This window comes from Schistocerca nitens, chromosome 6, assembly GCF_023898315.1.
Source record: "Schistocerca nitens isolate TAMUIC-IGC-003100 chromosome 6, iqSchNite1.1, whole genome shotgun sequence".
In the NCBI taxonomy this organism is placed as follows: Eukaryota; Metazoa; Arthropoda; class Insecta; order Orthoptera; family Acrididae; genus Schistocerca; species Schistocerca nitens.
This window is the reverse complement of record NC_064619.1, coordinates 715,549,054-715,571,434: the sequence shown is the minus strand read 5'-3', so window position 1 is coordinate 715,571,434 and position 22,381 is coordinate 715,549,054. Positions and strand designations below refer to the sequence as shown.

The 22,381-nt window shown below is 42.4% G+C and overlaps 1 protein-coding gene across 1 annotated transcript in view; it reads left to right on the top strand.

Annotated features, from left to right (window-relative positions):
* The window catches only part of LOC126263587 (transcription factor MafA-like), a 29,118-nt gene extending 19,042 nt beyond the window's left edge, over positions 1-10,076 (top strand). Inside the window, exon 3 of the mRNA XM_049960680.1 lies at positions 9,971-10,076. Coding sequence (XP_049816637.1) covers positions 9,971-10,076 — 106 coding nt within the window. The remainder of the gene's footprint in view (positions 1-9,970) is intronic.
* The last annotated feature ends 12,305 nt before the right edge of the window (positions 10,077-22,381 follow it).

Here is a 22,381-nt window from a genome sequence, read left to right as displayed (position 1 = left end):
CGAAACTTCAGTGTTCTGTTAGCTCGCCTTTACGCCATACTGAAACTCGTTACCGTCATTGTCCGTTTCGCCTTATATTCTGCTGGCCACTTTTTAATTGCTACGATATCCATCTAATTTTCTTTTCTGCCTTATTTAGATAGATGTTCGTTCTATATGTAAAGCTGAAGCAGATAGGGCCTACAGACTTTTCATTTGCTTTTCAAGCAGAAGTTTGGGGCCTCCTCATAAAATCCTAAACTACTGTTCTAATTTTTCGGGTGTTCTTTATATCAGTTTTCAGTCAATGACTGAAACTGGGTGATAAAGCCTGTCTGACGTATACAAGAGTGCGTCGAGAATAGAACGCAGCACTAAGCGAGCTCTTAGTTTATATAAAAATAACAACAAAAAATAATGTATCCGAATATACGTAGTATGTAATTCGAACCACGTATGCTTTACTCTCGCGATATGCTGCATTATACGTATACTTCCTGATCGCACTAACGACACACCACATACAGTCTGTCTAAGGCTGCACTGCAAGAACGCTGAAGTTTCTGCGCTTTTCAACGTGCTTGTTCGTGAGCACCTTAATATTTCTTATCCTGTTCAGTCGGCAGATGAGAGAATTTGTTTGCTTCTACGATCGTCCGGTTCAAATGGTTCAAATGGCTCTGAGCACTATGGGACTTAGCTTCTGAGGTCATCAGTTCCCTAGAACTTAGAACTACTTAAACCTAACTAACCTAAGGACATCACACACATCCATGCCCGAGGCAGGATTCGAACCTGCGACCGTAGCGGTCGCGCGGTTCCAGACTGTAGCGCCTAGAACCGCCGGCGATCATCCGGCTTAAGGTCACTGACCTTATTTCCGCATAGTGCTGTCAGGTCGTCGATTGGCACAACGCCTGTCAATCATAAAAACAATGGTGTTGTATGCAAGTTGTGGAAACATGCGAGGTATCTTTCTCCACACCAGGTGTTCTCTTGTGTCTTCGTTACTCATTGTGGCAGCGAAATAAAAATAAGTCGCATATTAACGTTTTGTGATACGGATGGTAAGCATGTCCGGTCCCATATCGGTGCAATGGTTTCTTCTTATTTTTAACCGAGGGACGCGAATGTTAAGTATTGTCCGCTAATTTCTGTAGACCATGCATTAAGTTCGTGTGCTTCCAATCGAGCTCGCATTGCGAAGGACGGCTGTTCAAGGTCTGTAGACTCTGCTCAGTTATCTATAGCTTCCTTAAATAGCTGGAGAAAAATGCCGGGATGGTTCCTTTGAAAAAGTCGCTTTGAGAAAGTCACTCCCCTGCCGTTCCCCAATTTAGGCCTGTGGTCCGTCCCTAATGACTTCAACGTCGTATGATGTTTAACCCTAATCTTCCTTCCCTTTATAGAATCGAATATGTCTTTAATTTTGTCACTAGTTGTTCCGCACCATTTGCATGAGTTTCGCTTTTAGGAGAACAACATGCAGGATTTTGCGGTTTCTCCTCCTGTATAGTTTTACCATTGCCTTTTACACCTCACATAGTCTAGAGCTACACTTACCACCGCTATTTTCAGGCCTCAGTCGGTAACACACTTTACTTCAGTATACACCATCTTTGTTGTCTCAGGATACAGTCGCTTCGATGAATGTTCTGTAGTCGATGTAAATTACATTTCTGGATTGACTCCCCTTCTTGTGTTAACATTTTCAATTAGTACTTCTTATTTTAATGTCGGAGGTGTTACAATTGTTGCTACCTTTGATAAGTCTAATGGGTCTTGTTGATGTGCTTTTGAGGCTTCAAAAGTCGTTTTATGGAACAGAGAATCAAATAATGTTGTTTGACGGATGAAAATTTTAGAAAGCGTTACAGACTAATCATGATACCTCACCCTTAATTGATTCATACTAAACACGTGACCAGTTATCGGAAAGTCATTTCCCTGGGTTCTATTACACAGACTCCTTTTTTTTTTTAATTCCACATATTTCAGCATCTGTACATGTACGAAACAGTACAGTTCTTCTCCGATAATCTATAGCGCAGGCTGCCACCGCTCTTACAGTTCCATGAAACATGGTTTTTCAACTGATAAAGTTTCTCAAGGATCGGCGTTTCGATACGGAGGTCTGCTAAAGGTTATGAAGTTTATGTTAAAACTTCATCTTTCTTCACGGCATGCAAAACATTCGAAAGTTTTCCGAAAGGTTGTAATACAATATCTCAAATGAAATAACCAAATATCCGTAAACAGTTTCTTGACTTGCGTTTATAGTAGCATTCTGGTGAGTTAAGTTAAAATTAACTTAAAATACATATAAATTTTTGTACAGACTGTTTTTGTGGGCGTCCTATGTCACTGCGTGGGAGAAAAAGAGTTTCATTTTACAGGAAACAGGACCATAAAAACTTTCAGACGTGTTATGCTATTTTACGAAGACGTTTCTCCATCATACGCTTCACCCTTAAAAAGATACAGATATTGGAATGTCGGAGATATTACGAATTAGAAAGTGACATGCATAGCTGCCAAAATACCTCCTCAGATACTGTTCAAATGTCTCTGAGCACTATGGGACTGAACATCTGAGGTCATCAGTCCCCTAGACTTAGAACTAATTAAACCTAACTAACCTAAGGACATCACACACATCCATGCCCAAAGCAGGATTCGAAGCTGCGACCGTAGCAGCAGCGCGGTTCCGGACCGAAGCGCCTAGAACCGCTCGGCCAAAGAGGCCGGCAGATACTGTTCCTTAACTATTATAAAGATCGTCTAGAAACGAGAACAGCTCTAGATTAGGTTTCTTCTTGGTACGCATTTTTAGTGCTCCATGTATCCCACAACGGGGTTGCGAGTGTATTGGATCTGGTATTTCCATACCTGAAAATTCTAATCAGCGCATTTGGCAGACAAATTCATTAGAAAGTTTACATTTTTGATGATCCGTCAGTTCAGCGCGAAATCGTCATGACATATATTATAAACCCATAATCTGAGTATCTTCCACAGTAGAAACATGCTGCAGTCATGATTTGGGACCTATTTGCTCTGTCAGGTACCGTGGGTGACTGCTGGCTTTGTGTTTCTCGATGAGGAGCAGCGTTATGCCGGGAAAGTGCGTGGCCAATGCAGCCATTGGCCTGCACCGTTTCCCGGTCACTGTATCAGATACACACGGACCGCGAATGTTTTCCCACGAGCTCAGCTGCTTTGGCACTGAACGTGAACGGAACGGGATGCCACATGATTACTTCTAGTGCATATCTGCAATTTCCCACGCTAATATTAGGCTGCCTAAAAATGTATGTTTCTATTGTAGTTCTCGCGAACTTAAGAATAAAACAAAATCATTCTATAATTTTACTTTATCTTTCTGTTGATTACCCACATGAAATTCACAATTAATAAACATGAATAAGAAAATACGCAAAAACACAGCACAACAAAGAGAATAGGAATACTTGGTGATTTTTCTTTATGTGTGGATCCAAGGCACATTTATCTGCCTAACGTTTCGTCTTCCATTGTTGGAGACATCATCAGAGGCTATGACGACTTAGAACACAGTTATAATCTCCGACAAGTTCAGGAAGTCGAACTGCTTATACATACAAAATGGCTCTGAGCACTATGGGACTTAAGATCTGAGGTCATCAGTCCCCTAGAACTTAGAACTAGTTACACCTAACTAACCTAAGGACATCACACACATCCATGCCCGAGGCAGGATTCAAACCTGCGACCGTAGCGGTGCTTACACATACAGGTACTTAGAAAGCCCGACGTAACTTTAAGACACGAGGTCTTCAGAAAGCCCACTCACACGGTTGGATACCCTCACAGAAATTTCGATCATCTTACCGAGTAGAAAAAACCATTGGTGGCCCGTGCTAGAAGATCCTGTGAACCACAGTAGTGGAGAACGACGTCGGTCATTTAAGTACTGCCCTCAGAAGAAACTACTACTCCGACAACGAGATAGGCAAAGCACTACACCATAAAATATATGCAGCTTTTAATGAAAAAGAACCATCTAAAGGGAAATTTTTTCTCCCATTGTAAAAACAGTCACAGATTGCATCAGCAGAGTACTCAAAAGACTCGATATGACTGTTTAAATCAAGAAAAAACCACGGATGTTTTAATGCTGCAAAGAATCTGCGCCCATCTCCTGGTGCAGCAGAAGTTATATTAAATCCAATGTATATGCGGCCAAGTGTACATCTTACATTGTGTACGTGCCTTTGTATCTATGTTCCACGTCTCCTACTAAACCACTGGACCGATGTAAACTAAACTTAATATGCTTATTCCTTATTGTCAGGCAACAATCACTGTCGGGATAAGTACCACGTAGCTACAATAGTTCAAGAGATTTGACATTATATAAAGAATGAGATCCATAAAAACTTCTGTACTACTAACTCCATTCGCCACAAATTTCGCAGCCAGAATCCAAACATGCCGCTTAAACGCACCTACAAAATTATATCATGATACTAAACATAGCGCCGGCCGCTCTGGCCGAGCGGTTCTAGGCGCTTCATTTCGGAACAGCGCTGCCGCTACGGTCACAGGTTCGAATCCTGCCTTGGGCATGGATGTGTGTGATGTCCTTAGGTTAGTTAGGTTTAAGTAGTTCTAAGTTCTAGAGGGCTGATCACCTCAGAAGTTAAGTCCCATAGTGCTTAGAGCCAGTTTTGAACTAAACATAGCTCAGAACATATGACATCATAAACACTGCGATGCGTGAAAAACTGTAGTATTGTGCATCTCTTTTAAATTCATTACTTCTTTGTTACTAACTCTGTTCGCAACACATTTTGCATCCACATACGCCGCTGATTGAACCTATCCAAATATATCATTGTATGACACATAGTTCAAGAGCTATGACTTCATAATCACTGAGATTTTTGAGGTTTTAATACATTTATTCTTCATTACTAAGGCACTCCTACAGTCAACTGAAGGAAACCCCTGAACCTGGCAGCACTTTTGACAGGTTTCTATTGCGAAGCGCAACACGTTCACAAATCGCTGTGTGGACACGCGAAGCAGCTGCTACCAGCGTACTGAAACTATTGTTTTTTTACTTTTAGACACTTTACTTATAAAATTATTCACTGTGCATATTTTCTTACGCGACTGCTTGATAATTCCAAAGGTTTTTTTCACGAATACATGCAACTCAGATTTTCCATATTGCACTGCAAACACGGTTAATTTTTGGTTTTCGTTTTTATAGAAAACTGTCAAAATGAATAACCGGTCAGTCCGGGTTTGTCAGCTAGTAGGATTACCATCCACCTTAAGGATCACAAGAGCAACAGTAGTCTGGGCAACATGAATAAAGCAATAGCAGTAGCTGAGGTCATAGAAATTCAAAACACAAAAACAATTTCAACAGAAAGAAAATGGTCTGGAATAAGACAAGTTGTGCGACTTAGTGCTAAACAAAACGAGCAGGAGCTACACCTCCCCACTCCCAAGTCTCGTCGGCACGTCCTGGTAACCTTTGTCAGCCGTCTGATGCCGTCGCGAACTGCCAGTTGCATGGATACGTGTAAAGAGTTCGGCTCACTGAGATTGTCAGAGACTGTAACTGCTTTCTAAGTCGTTAAAGCTTGTGACGATGTCTCGACCAATGGGAGGCTGAACGTTAGGCAAATAAAATATTTCTCGGACGACGGCCTAATTCGCATAAAATTAGTATCGGCAATAGCTGAAATACTAGCCTGTAGTTTAGAATTCGGTCACTACTCTATAAATGAATACTGGCTTGTGGTTATAAAAATGCGTCTTTTAAGACGTCTTTCTTCTAATTATTTCTCATGAAATCTCATCCACATTTTCCGAACTGTGTTTATTTACTGTCTTCATGTATTCGGGCAGAATTCTGGGCTATTCGTAGCCCTAATTTCCTGCTTAGTTTTTCTTATGATGTCTTCTTTCGTACTTCTTTACGCTAGTGTTTGTCCCGTTTAGTACTGGGTACCCGCTTACTCAGGATTTGATCAGTTAGCCTGAGGGCGAGCAGACGTGTGCGCCATCTGTCTGTGAGTCGCGCAGACTTCTTCCTTTCTTTGCGTGTTATATTTTTCAAGGCATAACTTTGTGGCCAGACGAGCATTTGCCTAAACGGGAGAGTAAAAATGCCTAAAACGCACACTCAGGCTGATCCTTGTACCAGACAACGATCGATAATCTGCCACGCAGATTCAATCTGCGTCTAGCTCAGCCGCCAGTCTCGCTAACTAGCGCGGTGCGCGTTACGCTACACGAGCAATCCTTTTTTGTATGATAAAACGGTCACTTAACACATTCTTCTGACCATGTTGCCAGAAGAAATGACATGCTGGTATTGGACATATGTTTCAACACATGCAATATACGTAGGTTGGAACTTAAATAGTGGAGAAACTATGCAATGGAATCTACTACTGTCGCTGATAGCACACGTTGTTGACATAGCTACCTTACCTCCGAGAAAATGGACTCGCCCGCCCACGTTACCGGCGTGCGCACAAGCGACGGAAACACAGTCATTCCTGAGAGAGGTTTGACGTATCACTGTGTTTTCGAAACAGGAACAGAGGAGTTGGATCAAGAGTGAATGTGCACAGAGGTCGTACAGCACGACAGTGTCATCAAGGTCTTCAAGATGCGTGCTGGGAATCGACATTGCCGTACAGAACAGTGGCACGTTGGGTGAAAGCCTTCAACGAAGGTCGGCAAACTGTGGCAGACATGCATCGAGCAGGTCGTCCTAGGGTCTCTGAAGAAGTGCATGCTGTTACCGCGGTAGTGGACAGTGATCGACGCCATCCGGTTCGTGAGCTCGCTCACGAAACCGGATTAGCGCATACGACTGTGCTTCGCATCCTGAAGGAACGCCTGGACATGAGAAAAATTGCATCACTATGCGTTCCGCATGACTTGACGGAAATGCAGAAATGGATGCGTTACGACGCTGTTCAGACGCTCTTGGAGCGCTATGAGTGAGAAGGAGAGGCTTTCTTACGCCGTATAGTTAACACTGGATGAGACTTGGACCACATCGTACGAGCCACAACTGAAACGCCAATACAACGAATGGCGTCATTATGGGTCGCCGCGAAAGTCGCAAGTGCGTCAGATCCCCAGGATAACACCATCACAGTCGTACACGAGATGATTCTCGTGTACGACTGTCATGGTGTTGTCCTAACGCATTACGTTCCTCCACGGCAGACCGTCAGTGCACAGTATTACTGTTCGTTTTTGGAGCATCGCCTGCGACCAGCTTTGCGAAAGAAGCGGCGACACTTTCTGCGCAACCCACGCATCATTTTGCACGACAATGCGCGGGCGCATATAGCGCAAGCTGTGGCTGCTCTGTTTAGCCGATGGAACTGGGAAGTACTGTACCATCCACCATACTCCCCGGACTTAAGTCCTTGTGACTTTGATTTGATTCCGAGGATCAAGGAACCACTTCGTGGCATTCGCTTTAGAACTGTTCCAGAGATTCGACAGGCAGTAGACCGCTCCATTCGCACCATCAACAGAACAGGCTCTGCTAACGGTATACTACGCCATTCGCTCCAGGTTGAAGATACCAGTTTGGTGAAACACCGTATGATGCTGTGTGAAGAAGTTCGTAACTGCCCGCTGCACATCTTCACTCGACGGTGATCGTCGACCTCTCAACGCCTTTTATAAGGGACCAAAGGCATAATAAACGCGTGGGGAGAGATCAGGACCGTAGGCGGGTCCTCGAGTGTCTCCCAATTGAGTTGGATTGACTTCTGCGTTACGACATTTGCATATATGCGGACGTGCATTATCAACAAGCAGCTGCCCCCCTTTGTCCACAACGGTGGTTTTCGAGAGACGTGCTGCACCATACACGTTCATAATTCTCTAATGGATGCCTGCTGGTGTTTGTCCTTCGGCAGCCAAGAGAAGAATAACAGCACGGAAATTTTTTTATCGCTCCTTATATTTTTTCTTCATCTCTTTTTATCGATTGGACACTCACTTGAGCAGTGACACATCTGCTGCCGAGTGTTTTTCATTTCTTTCGAAATAAGTGAAAGGTTAAGGTCGTTCGTATTCATCTCACAACTATTGTACCCAGTAGATTCAACAGAGGCTTTCTATCAGAAATCGTTGAATATACGTGGCAGGCACAGTCAAATTTGTCGTTGTCCACACTATTTCAAGAACATCGTATTTGATGCTATCTCTCTTTAAGTTCAGCAACCAGAAGACAGAGAAGTGTGTTGAACAAGCAAGATCTCTGGTCTGATATTTGAGAGAGATTTTTTGTTTTGTTTTGTATTGTAAGCATTACCAGTTTCGTCCTTGCTTTGGAGAATTTAACGTCGGTCTGACATCCAGTTCTTAATAATTCTGTGTAAACACTCTATTAAAACTGCGAAGTAATTGTCTTTTGAAACACTGTCGACAACAAACATAAGGTGACGCACGTCAGACGAAAACACACAAGTACGTAGTATTAAACCACCGCCACGATGCTTTACTGTGGGTTGTATAGATTATTATTACATTTACATTCCTTCACATAGCTTCTTTGCAGATTCAGACCGTCCGCAGCTTTTATACAAAAATTAACTTCAAAGCAACGCATAGATCCGTTAGAATTTGCATCTTGCATATACTCGTATTGTTATTGCACTTAAAACCAAAATAACACAGTTAGGTCACTAATAATAAAAATATAAAGCTGATGAAGTTTTCCAGAATATGACGACAGTGCGAACAACACTGACGCAAAAATCGTTGCTGTTATAGTTTCGCTGTACATCAAGTGGTATAAAAATATTTTTTAAAACTATTCATGAAGCGAGATTTATTAATTACAAATAGGAATCCTTAAAAGACATACCATGAAGACACTAGGAACTTTCGAATCTCTGAGGTTCGTTTACCATATTTCACGAAGCATGTACCTAGTGCCCACGCAAACAGAGGCAGGGACACATAAGGTGGTAATTTAAATTTACTGGTATCGCGCTGGAGTTATTTCCGAGTTACCAGTTTAACAGATTCGAGACTGGTCTGGACGGAGTGACTGGACTGCTGTTATAAACACATTCCTCTAGAATTATCACTTTGTAATTGTGAATGCCATAAATGTGTACGATACTTCATTTGAAAAGATGCTTTGTTTATGCAATCTTAAAAATCTTATTGTATGAAATATTACAATTAGCAGACATTTATTTTGCGGAGTTATGTTTTTATACTGAAGAAAACCTTGTGCATGCCGTTATTACACATAATTTGCCTCAGTGTAGCATCTTTTGAAAAATTCAGCCACACAGAAAACTGCATCACAGTTTGCACACCACGAGGATGACTTGTTTCGGCACGTTTTTCCCTACTGCCTTTTGTTGATATCGGAACGTACTTTACATACGCGTGTTTGATGTGGTTTTTATGATATTTTTTACTACCAGAGTTGTATTACATACGTTCGTTTAGTCGAGGCAATACTTCAGACGCTTCATCTTCATTACTTGCTTTTATTTACTACTTACTTGAGCATACAGAAATCTGGATCAGTGACAGAATCATCAACTTTCGCTTCTGAACTGAATTCGCCGATTTCTTTTTCCAGGTTAGTGAAAACTATCTTCGAAGTATCTAATGCCAAAACTATACAGAATGCGAGCAGCGGCCAACAAAGACGAAGGAAGGAGGAGATTCAACACAGAGCAGTCATATAACGCGCTTTTGCGGAGTACTGACAGTTCAGAATCCGAAAGCCATCTCGCAGGACAGTGCAGAGTCCCTTCCTCGAGCAGTCTACGTGGCTACCAACAGCGGGCAGTAGGCCCAATGTGAGCTACGAATCTTTGCGCACAGCACGAGCAAGACTCGGCCGCCGTCCGCCTAACTGCCGCTGGTCGAATGCTGCGTGGGCTTGGTCCAGATTATGTTAAAGATAAAATAAATTTTTAATTTTTTTTAGGTTATCAGGTGCCTTTACTGCTCATGTTAAACCAGCTGCTGTCCCGACTTCGAGGATGGCATCTCAGGATATGGCTGCGAGAAGAAAAACAAAATTAGCCTACTGAGCGAACGAAGTGTTCTACTGATCTCACCCTGTTAAACTGTTAATAATTCTTGGCGCTGTACATGTGACACATAACGAATATGAAACGCTTACCATTGTGAGATTAGAAAGACTAATTAAATCGTACTGTTACATGCAACAAGACGAATATTTCATTACGCAGTTTGATATACCGGAATAGATTCAGAATATCATCTGATTTATAAAGTGGTGTTTGCCGTGGGTAGGAATAACATTTTTATGTATGACTACCACAGAGCAACTACTTAACGACAGTACTTCATCATTATTCTATAACTGCAATACCACATCGGAAAAGTCCAGTGTCTCGGCTTTACGTCTGCGTAACACTAAACCTTTCTCTACCGCCTTCTCCATTTCACACACACGACTCTGCAATAAACGACCCTGTAACCTGCTGCTTATCAATAACTACTCTGCATTCAAAAGGCGATTAAAGCGTAATCTGTGCTCATCGGCGTAGCTTCCCTCTCGGCATTTCCCAGCTGTTTTCTTTCCGTCCAACAGGTAACCAGTATCTCTGTGACACTCTAAACTACCCAAGCGTTCCTCATCCCTTTCTACTTCTCTTTCCTTCATTCCATCTCATCTGATAATCTTACCTTGTAATTTCTACCTTTTCCCCTTCTTCTCATTGATTCTTCAGTACTGCTGCCACACATTTTTGTTAAATGTCATGCCCGACAAGGACGTAATGAGGAAATTGCTTAAAATTGACTCTTCTTAAATTTCAAACAGTCATTACTATATTATTATTATTATTACATTGGTCATCTACTATACAAATTGTAGTGTCGATTCACTAAGGACGTCTGGTTAGGCGGGAGAGCGGGTCAGACAACCATAATCTTGTCAGCTGAAATAAATGCAGAAATAAATAAAATAAATAAATCTCTGTCAGGCTTTAGAATTCTAAATATCTATTATGTAGGACACACTGTCGGAAGTATTTGCAGAACAATAAAGATTTTAACAGCTTTGTTGTAGTAATAGTAAAAATATCGTTTCTAAAAGCTGTGCAGCGCAACTTAAAGAAGATTTTATAAAATCTTATAATTGATGTCATTGTTATCACATAAAAAGAAACAAGATTGATGTGCGGAATTCCACTTATTGTTACCTAAGATACTGGACCATTCTCATACTTACTGCCTTCCAGAATTATGTGGCTAAAATCGGCTACTCGACATGCCTCTGAGAGGCAACAAGAGTCCTCCTTAACTTTTATCCTACGGAGATGAGTCGGTTATATGGCTTGCTCTAACCGCATCCCCATAAAGTCATGGCTTGTGTGGGGTGATAAATCAAACTTGCGTATCAAATCGTCCTCTGCCGTTCTGTTTTATCGCCTAATAGCTGGATCACTCCTATTGAAAACATTTTCTTAAACGAAGCAATGAAATCAGTATAGAATTGAACATCATTGTTCAACTGACTCTTTACAGTAATCCCGTTGCTATGGCATCAACTTGGCCGTTATGGCGAGTGCCAACAAAAGTCTTGATCCACATTAAATTTATTTATTTTTGCTTTTACTTGGGAAGCCATACTTCACCCAGAATATCTATTTCATTTTTATTATTTTCGCTTGGGTGGTTCTGTTGACACTCCTTCTTTAACACACATTTACAGCTTGTTGGCCCTTTGACTTTTTTGAAAATTCTGACATCCCGTAATTCACAGCCTTTTTTTAGGAAGATCTTAGCTATCTCTCGGGATGTCTCTGCAATGGACAGTTTCGCCATTCACGTCAGACTCATCTTACGTGTTAAGAATTGGTTCTCAGATATGCTGACCTTCCAGTAAGCGTTGTTACCCACCTGATAAAATTCGGCATCAAATAAATATGCTACGATGACTTTGACGCCATCGTTAAAAAAGTAAAAATGTGATAAGTATGATATGAAAGTAATGGGCTGAAATGTCTGTTGGAATGTTCAAGACTCTATGCCCACGCCGGCCGCTGTGGCCGAGCGGTTCTAGGCGCTTCACTCTGGAACCGCGCGACCACTACGGTCGCAGGTTCGAATTCTGCCTCGGGCATGGATGTGTGTGATGTCCTTACGTTAGCTAGGTTTAAGTAGAGCTAAATTCTAGGAGACTGATGACCTCAGATGTTAAGTCCCACAGTGCTCAGAGCCATTTTTTTCTACGCCCACGAATTGGCGATCAATTTCAGTTACAAGAACAGTCGTGCAAGTTGCAGGAGAAACAGGGCACCTGTACGCGTACAAGAAGATCGGCTTTCGGAAGAGAGGCGAAGAAAACTATTGATAAATGTGAGACTGTACTTTCTCAAAGATATTGGTATCCAGTGAAATTTAAGAACTGAATGTAAGAAGTGATTTTTCAGAAAGGTGGTCACGGCATTGTTTCGCTGTTTATGGATCCTTAAGGTAAGTATCGACTGATAAACAGTACACCAATAGATCTCTAAGCAGTTATTCTCCTGCACTCTATCCGCGAGTGACATTGGAAGAAACTCTCAACAGCTATTGCCTTGGAGTGACTAACAGAGCATAGGTGCACCAGTTCATGTGTGTGTGTGTGTGTGTGTGTGTGTGTGTGTGTGGATTCCTCCTGGTGATACGATAGTAGACGTCAGTGTTCAGAATGACAGGTCACAGTTTCAAAGAACACTCTGTCCGCACATTCACTAACAAATCAGATTGAGAAACGTAGCAAGTTGAATGGCCTGCAATCTGAAACACGCTGCGCAGTTCGTCGAAACGCTCTCGACTTGCTTTGTTCAAATTGCTGTCCGGCCATCCACATGTAGGTTCTGTGGTCTCTCTAAACAGCTGAAGACAAATGTCGGGATAGCTCATTGCGAAGTATTCGAGACGTTTTCAGATTTTAGTGTTTTTGGCTAGCAAGTTTCATTGCCAAGCATATATTCTTTATCATCGCTGACGCATATCTGCAATCCAATGAACAAGAAATAAACTCAAGAGTTTGAAGAATTTAGCAATGTGCGTATGTTTCAGGCTAAATAACAAGCTCGTATCCAAGGATTTTGAGAGCGATGTTCTCTCATTACCTACAATTTTGACAATTTCTTAAGGGATGTCATTTTTTATTCAAGCACGTTTGACAATATTATGCAATCATGAATGGATCCTTTTGATTTTTGCCGTTTATATTTTAGCGGTTCTTATGGAAATGGCGGGGAGGCCCCTTGCGTGGCAACCGGTTCTTATGTTTTCATAATATTGCTTTTCTACGATATCATTTCGGACCTACGTGTCATACTGGATGGCCATACTTAACTGCTTTTTGATCTCAAGTGCTAGAGTAAAAAGAAATCGAACAAAAGTTTGCTATCGATATCGTTTTGTTGCATGTGTGCATGGTGTTCATATAAAATCAGGGGAATTCATTCTTTTCAGATTTTCGAAACACTAATGAAACACATAAAATTTCGACCATGTGTCATAACTGACCAGTTACGAGCTTGGAATGAAAATTGCTACACAAGCAGAACGCCTCGTTGGAGATATGGAGTCATTTGTAGACCAAGAAAAAATATCTTGATATTTAGTACCCCAAGAGAGTATAAAAACAGTATTCCAATTCAGATTAAAGGCTGACTTGCACTCTTTTTACGTACTGTACAAACTTTGCAACAAGCACCGTATTGCATTAGTAGTAATACATCTGCTAACTGAAACACAATTTCTGTACGGATGTACACAGCACATATAGCTGTTAACAGATCCCAATAATACATCATGGTCACGTGAAATAAACATAAATTATACATTACTGAACAAGGAAAATGTACAGAGCACATCAAATGCTCTGGCTTGTTTCGTAGTGACACTGCGACATAACTTACCGGATTGCGGTGACTGTAACGTCACGGTTGTTTTCAGATAAGACGCAGATACCTGAGAGGGAGTTTTATCTCACTATGTTTAGAGTAAAATCACGTTGCTGTTGAAAAAACATTAGCCTTGTCCTAAGCAACAAACACTAATTTACTGAAATGTAAATTTGTGCTCTTCACGAAACTTTATAGTAACGAGGTGAGTCAGTCATGCCATACAAAATACTCCGCAGTTGTAGCAAAAGGAAGTGTAGGGTATCTAAAACTGAAGTTTGTCTATTAGGAGCAGTTAAATGAAAACGAGACAGATGAAAAAAGTGAGTAAACTGTTTATAATTTCAAAAGTAATCGTCCTGTTAATACATTTATCACACTGTAAGAAAAGACCGGCGATGACTTATGGAAAAATGTTTGCGGTTGCATACGGACGCATGATTGTGCGCAGACGTGCAGCTCTTTGTCCGAAGCTAATCTGTGGCCAGGATGTCTTTCTTCAGGGCTCCAAATATGCTCTGATCAGTGAGAACATAATGACCACCTATCTAACAGCCGATATGTCTCCCATTGGCACGCATAACGGCGACGACGCGTCGTGGGATAGAAACAGTGCGGCCATGGTGGGTCGCTGGAGGCAGTTGGCACCACATCTGCGCACAAGGATCATCTAATTCCCATGAAGTCAAGGGGGGGGGGGGGGACAATAAGCTCTGATGCCACGTTCTACCACATCCCAGATGTGTTCGATCGGATTCAGATCTGACGGGTTGGGGGGGGGGGGGGGCAGCAAATCAATTAGAAATCGTCGCTGGCTTCCTCGAACCACTCCATCACACTCCAGCTCTTGTGACATGCCACATACCTTGCTGAGAAATGTCATTGGCGTCGGGAAACATGATCGTCGAGAAGGTATATGCGTGATCTGCAACCAGTGTACAATACTCCTTGGCCTGCACGACCTCCATTGGACCAATGGACGTCCATGTGAATGTCCCCCAGAGCATAATGGACCGTCGCCAGCTTGTCTTCGGCCCCCGTGGTATAGGTGTCAAGGAACCCTCTCATCGGCGTGATGAAGAAGATATCGCGAATCATCAGTTGTGACGTTAACATAGACACATGCATGGGTTGTCGGCTGCGGAGGCCCTTCCTTAGGAGTATTCAGTGCATTGTGTCTCCAGACACACTTTGCCCAGCATTAAAACTGGACGTGCTCTCACCTTGGTTTCACCACGTGCCCAGTCCATGCACGCCCTATCGATATGTAATTTTTCTGTGCTGGATGTCACATTGTCAGAGCCACACAATTTGTACAGTAATAAGCGCTTTTCACAGACGGTAGCATAGCCTCAGATTACGTAACAACCAACATGAGCGACAGCTTCCTTTGGTTGGGAACATCCACTAGGTGTCGACAGCGTCACGACCTTAACTTGTATAAACTGCCACTAGCTGGCACTCCGTTCGCTGAAGTCTGTCCGAGAGCGAGCTGCTCCGAGTGGTTTTTCATTCTCGCGTCAGCAAAGCGTACGTGTTTCCGATTATAAGATCACGCTGCTAGTAAAGTGAAACGTCATGTTGAGCGGCGGCGAATGCATCAGCTGTGGAAAAACAAGCCCTGAACTAAAAAGTTCAGATTTCCCGTCAGAGATAAGGAACGATTACGGGAATAGATTTTGAATTAAGATACATACATCGGAGCGAACGGAAAGGAAGACGACAAAACGAGCGTATCCTTAGTTACGAGCAATATCCAATAAAGGACACTAAGGGCTCGATTCTCTCTAAAGTCTCTCCATTTTGCTCATTGATATCTGGCAACATCCGCGCTTTCTGCGCAATAACCGTATGATCATTTGTTTGTTCTAAAGCGTCGTGTGTGCTAGAGCAAAAACGGATTCTAACCTGATGAACGAGTGTAAGTGAAATATTCTTTCGTGACCCCTTTCATTCGCTTCAAATGCTTTGTGTCTGTTCCGCGTGCATTTCATCACGCGAACCCTGCCGAACAGCTGGCCGGTGTGGCCGAGCGGTTCTAGGCGCTTCAGTCTGGAACCACGCAACTGCTACTGTCGCAGGTTCGAATCCTGCCTCGGGCATGGATGTGTGTGATGTCCTTAGGTTAGTTAGGTTTAAGTAGTTCTAAGTTCTAGGGGACTGATGACCTCAGATATTGAGTCCCATAGTGCTCAGAGCCAGCCAGCTGACGAACATTGAGAGTATGCATTCAGTGCTCTTCTTTCTCGCTACGAGAATGCTAAGCAGCGCAAAGCAAACGACATTAGAAAATGCAAGCCGAATTTGATTCACTTATCGAAGCAAGTACAGTCAACTTAGAAGAAGATATCAGAAAACTTGGTTTTCTTCATGTCTGCAGGAATATCGGTGGGACGATGGAAAATGAATGACCACCAAACACGAGGGAATGCTGTTTGCTCACATGCACATGCCGTTTACATCTGAAAGAATGCCGTTTCCTCTTATGTTTATTCGTTCAGTGTTAAGCCTGACTTACAAAGCGACCAACACAAGCGAACGAGCAACAACGAACGAGAATTCCGTGTGGTGAAAACGGTACATAAGTTCAAGCAAATTGCATTCGGTCGTGTTCGGTTGACATTCGCTAGCGTTCGTTCATATTACGCTTGCTGTTCTAGCGAACCATCGTAGGAAGTTCACGTTCTTCCCGCTTCAACACTAGGAGTAAAGAAAGATTTTATCTTCTATATTGTCTACTTCTGTTATTGACGTGAATTTCGTGGGTGATGAATTAGTGTGAAGACAATATAATGCTGCTGATAGAATATAGATGTCTTACAGGCTTCTGGGGTACAAGAGATCCACAACACAAATGGCGAAGGAAAAGAAATGTAAGACAATATGTACAGTCTGTCAAGTAAGAGCGTAGTCAGCATTAGACAGCAGAAGGTAAAAGATATCGCCTTAGTTTTTTCACAGTGCAATAGAGGGGATCTTTAGCCTTCATGCAATGTGCATAGAGCATTAGTTTGAATTCGTGACTGAGGTACACAAGAAGAGACCAGAGCGCACCTTACACAACGTATTTTGACGTTGTGTTTCTCCGTAGCCACCCTAAAGGTTCAAAAATGAGTCATGCCAGGGCGTCTAAGGATATGGTAAAATCAAAGACATTTGTACAAAAGTAGATAACACGCTATAAATTGGTTAAATACGTGGATAGCTTTGAAAAACGTGGCTCATTCGGTAAAGTGACCCCAAAAGTGGACAATTGATTAATAAATAATATTTTTCAGGGAAACCCATTCTTAACACTGTATCAAGCGCAAGCAAAACTAAAGAAAAGGATTACGATGATGCGAAGCACCGCAGAAGGCTTTGCAGCGACTGGAAAAAGGAGAAAGGATTGGCCCTGACAGTCGCCTAAACCTAACCCCACAGAAACTGTATGGTCTGACATAAAAAAAAAGTTGCAGGGGAAAAAGATCTGCACTTTGAAACCGGTGTCAACGCATTTTCGACGCATTTGGGTGTCTCTTCCATGTGAATACGTGGAAAACTTGGTTTCAAGCATGCCTAGGAGATGCCAAGGAATTATGGACGCTGCGGGTGACTGGATATATTATTCATTGTAATTGCGTTTTTCTTTTGTTGATATATGATGTAAATATAAGTTTTAGTCTGTTGTCAAATACGATTTTCTAATGATTGACCCGACCACGATGTTACTTAACAGACTGTATCTATTACGCTGATCAGAATTAAAATGTATGAAAGACCTTATCATTCTCGCTGGTTACGTTCATTGGATCTGTAATTGCATTACTGATGTATTGCAGTTATTTTAGGGATTTTTGACGATGAAGGAAAACGGCTTACCCAAGATCACCCCATCTGCCGTCTAGCAAAGTATATAGAAGATTTTGTTAATCATATCATTTCATTCATCATATTATATTGACATCATATTCCGTACATGGAGACCAATAAAATCGTCGACGTGCTTCGCATATTTCAGTGCAGATATCTAATTCTGCTTGACAGACAGCAACTATTGACATGGGAAACTGTCGCTAAAGTAAACGTCTCCAGTCGTTAATAATCAGAGTGTAAATGCTAGACCTACTTCAGGTCATGTTGACCGTTGGTAATTAATGTCCTGCTTCTAAATTTCCTCCTTATATCTAATGAGAGGCAAGCGAAAAGCGTCAGTCGACACGTGTGCGAAGTTGTGGCCTAACGACAAGGAAAGCTGGAACTGGAGCTCAGCGTTGAGTGAACTGCTCGTACGCATTTCACGGTCACGCACAATTTCAGACACTTAAACTCTTCTTTTCCCACCACTTTTAGCTTACTTCGCCGAAAACACTGCGCCAGTCCCTACGTCACAAAATACTTTCTGAACATAGAGTTCTGCATCGCGCCTCTAACTACACAGGCTGTAACAAAAGGCTATGACCAGAGTTCCAGGACACATTCTTCACACGCAGAGGAAGAAAATATGTTGCGTGGACATGGGTCCGGAAACGCTTTGTTCCCATATTAGAGCTCAATTTTTACTTCTCTTCATAACCACATTACTCACAGGAAACACAAGGATGAAGAACGTATCAGCGCAATATGAAACACTTTACTAAGTGAAATATTCAAAACGCCCTCCGTTAGTAAGGAGACATGCATCAATCCGCCATAACATTGAGTCCCTTTTGATACCTACGAAGAGGTGGACCAATTACTTGGCCTCTCAAGGCTCTCCGAACTTCCGGTCACTATACTTTCATTTGTGGGGGCTTTTGAAAGCCCGGTACAGGATGTTCAGAATCTTTGTGCTCATGTTGTGGAATGCTGGAAACAATAGGCAGTTCTCCAGTGATGCGGCAGCGCATCAAGGATTCAATGCTTCGGCGGGTTGATGCATGCATTGTTATTGATGTAATCCATTTTGAACATGTCAGTTAGGAAAGTGTTTATACTTCCTTGTGTGTTTTCCATTGTTAATGTGATTATGAAGAGAAGAAGAAAATCAACTCTAATATGGAAATGAAGCTTTTCCGAACCCATGTCCATAAAAAATATTTTTTTCCCTGCATGTGAGGAATATTTCCTGAAAGTTTGGCCCTACCTTCTTGTTACACCCCGTGTAGTGTCGTAGCCTGTATGTCGATTATTAGCACCAAAAAGCAATAACGCAATGTTCATAGGGTATGTTCGTTACCTCGTGATGTCTTCCTTCCTCTCTAGTGTAAACAACTGTTAACAGATACACGCGAATTGTAGTGAACACTGGCGAATTGCTTGCCAATGCCCTGTTGGTCGTTTGCTTCCATTTGCTTTCGTGTAAACCAGGTTTTAACCATGTATAAAATATCATTGCAGTAGAGATGACAATGTCAGACTGGAAGAATGTAATGTGATGTAGAGCATTGTCTTGAACACACGCTGGATTTTGTAACATTGTGGCGTTAATGCCCCTTGGGAGAGCCAGTCCTGACAAAACTCTACCATATGGTGAGCAAGATGTGTGAGACAGGCGAAATTCCTTCAGACTTCAAGAAGAATATAATAATTCCAATCCCAAAGAAAGCAGGTATTCACTGATGTGAAAATTACCTAACCATCAGTTTAATAAGTCACAACTGCAAAATACTAACACGAATTCTTTACAGACGAATGGAAAAACTGGTAGAAGCGGACCTCGGGGAAGATCAGTTTGGATTCCGTAGAAATGTTGGAACACGTGAAGCAATACTGACCCTATCACTTATCGTAGAAGAAAGATTAAGAAAAGGCAAACCTACGTTTCTAGCATTTGTAGACTTAGAGAAAGCTTTTGACAACGTTAACTGGAATACTCTCTTTCAAATTCTGAAGGTGGCAGGGGTAAAATACAAGGAGCGAAAGGCTATTTACAATTTGTACAGAAACCAGATGGCAGTTATAAGAGTTGAGGGACATGAAAGGAAAGCAGTGGTTGGGAAGGGAGTGAGACAGGGTTGTAGCCTCTCCCCGATGTTATTCAATCTGTATATTGAGCAAGCAGTAAAGGAAACAAAAGAAAAATTCGGAGAAGAAGTAAAAACTTTGAGGTTCGCCGATGACGTTGTAATTCTGTCAGAGACAGCAAAGGACTTGGAAGAGCAGTTGAACGGAATGGACAGTGTCTTGAAAGGAGGATATAAGATGAACACCAACAAAAGCAAAACGAGGATAATGGAATGTAGTCAAATTAAATCGGGTGATGCTGAGGGGATTAGATTAGGAAATGAGACACTTAAAGTAGTAAAGGAGTTTTGCTATTTGGGGAGTAAAATAACTGATGATGGTCGAAGTAGAGAGGATATAAAATGTAGACTGGCAATGGCAAGGAAATCGTTTCTGAAGAAGAGAAATTTGTTAACATCGAGTATAGATTTAAGTGTCAGGAAGTCGTTTCTGAAAGTATTTGTATGGAGTGTAGCCATGTATGGAAGTGAAACATGGACGATAAATAGTTTGGACAAGAAGAGAATAGAAGGTTTTGAAATGTGGTGCTCCAGAAGAATGTTGAAGATTAGATGGGTAGATCACATAACTAATGAGGAAGTATTGAATAGGATTGGGGAGAAGAGAAGTTTGTGGCACAACTTGACTAGAAGAAGGGATCAGTTGGTAGAGCATGTTCTGAGGCATCAAGGGATCACAAATTTAGCATTGGAGGGCAGCGTGGAGGGTAAAAATCGTAGAGGGAGACCAATAGATGAATACACTAAGCAGATTCAGAAGGATGTAGGTTGCAGTAGGTACTGGGAGATGAAGAAGCTTGCACAGGATAGAGTAGCATGGAGAGCTGCATCAAACCAGTCTGAGGACTGAAGACCACAACAACAACAACAACAAAGTAGTAAAGGAGTTTTGCTATTTGGGGAGCAAAATAACTGATGATGGTCGAAGTAGAGAGGATATAAAATGTAGACTGGCAATGGGAAGGAAAGCGTTTCTGAAAAAGAGAAATTTGTTAACATCGAGTATAGATTTAAGTGTCAGGAAGTCGTTTCTGAAAGTATTTGTATGGAGTGTAGCCATGTATGGAAGTGAAACATGGACGATAAATAGTTTGGACAAGAAGAGAATAGAAGGTTTTGAAATGTGGTGCTCCAGAAGAATGTTGAAGATTAGATGGGTAGATCACATAACTAATGAGGAAGTACTGAATAGGATTGGGGAGAAGAGAAGTTTGTGGCACAACTTGACTAGAAGAAGGAATCAGTTGGTAGGGCATGTTCTGAGGCATCAAGGGATCACCAGTTTAGTATTGGATGGCAGCGTGGAGGGTAAAAATCGTAGAGGGAGACCAAGAGATGAATACACTAATCAGATAGAGAAGGATGTAGGCTGCAGTAGGTACTGGGAGATGGAGAGGCTTGCACAGGATAGAGTAGAATGGAGAGCTGCATTAAACCAGTTTCAGGACTGAAGACCACAACTACAACAACATGCCTCTTCATGTCTGTTTCACTAACAGAGACGACGAGGAAATGAGTTTTTGCCCTGTTGTATACACGTTTAGCAGAATACACAGTGTCCCTTCTGCAATACCATGCCTAATTTTGCGCCTTGATCGAAGATTTCAGATGCAGTTGTGATCTGGGATGTAGCTTACAGTGGCAGGGCAGTCTCCATTGGACTCCGGGTCCAGCGCGGAGCGGCACGGGGCGGCGCTCGGCTGTTGCTGGAGGGTGCTGGAGGCTGACAGGCGGCGTGCGCCGCGATTAATGGCCGGCCGGAGCGCCTGGAATGGAGTGACAGTAATTGACGCGCGGCGTGGCGATGGGGGCGCCCCTGGCGGCCGCGCCACGCACTAACGACGCCGCCCTCCCCGGCAGCCAGCAGGAGCAGCCCGGCCTACCTGTAGCCGCCCGCCAACGTGATACAGGCTGCTGCTCCATCGCCTGCCTGTGAACCAGCACTGTCTTCAAAACTGCTTTACTATTGACGGCTACAAGAAAGAAGGGGTGTCAGTGAGGCTCGAGTCGATTGTTTTCCTTTTTTTTCTTTTTTTTAATCCGTTTTTTCAGTCGAATGAGCCGGCCGCTTTGGTCGAGCGGTTGTAGGCGCTTCAGTCCGGAAACGCGCTGCTGCTACGGTCGCAGGTTCGAATCCTGCCTCGGGCATGGATGTGTGTGATGTCCGTAGGTTAGGTAGGTTTAAGTAGTTCTAAGTCTAGGGGACTGATGACCCAGATGTTAAGTCCCATAGTGCTCAGAGCCAATTTATTCAGTCGAAAAAAACTAGTCTCTGCGATCACATCAGCTAAACGAATTTTTTTCACTCGTTTTCAGGGTTTGAGTGGTTTCACTTAATGTGTGACCATTACGTCAGTTACATGACTACTGTCACTCAATGTCCAGTTGGAGTGTTGTAACTGAACAGTTATTCAGCCTTTTCCGTTGTATGTACGCCATGACTAGGTTTGCCTCCTCTTTTGCAGATAAATAGCGTAT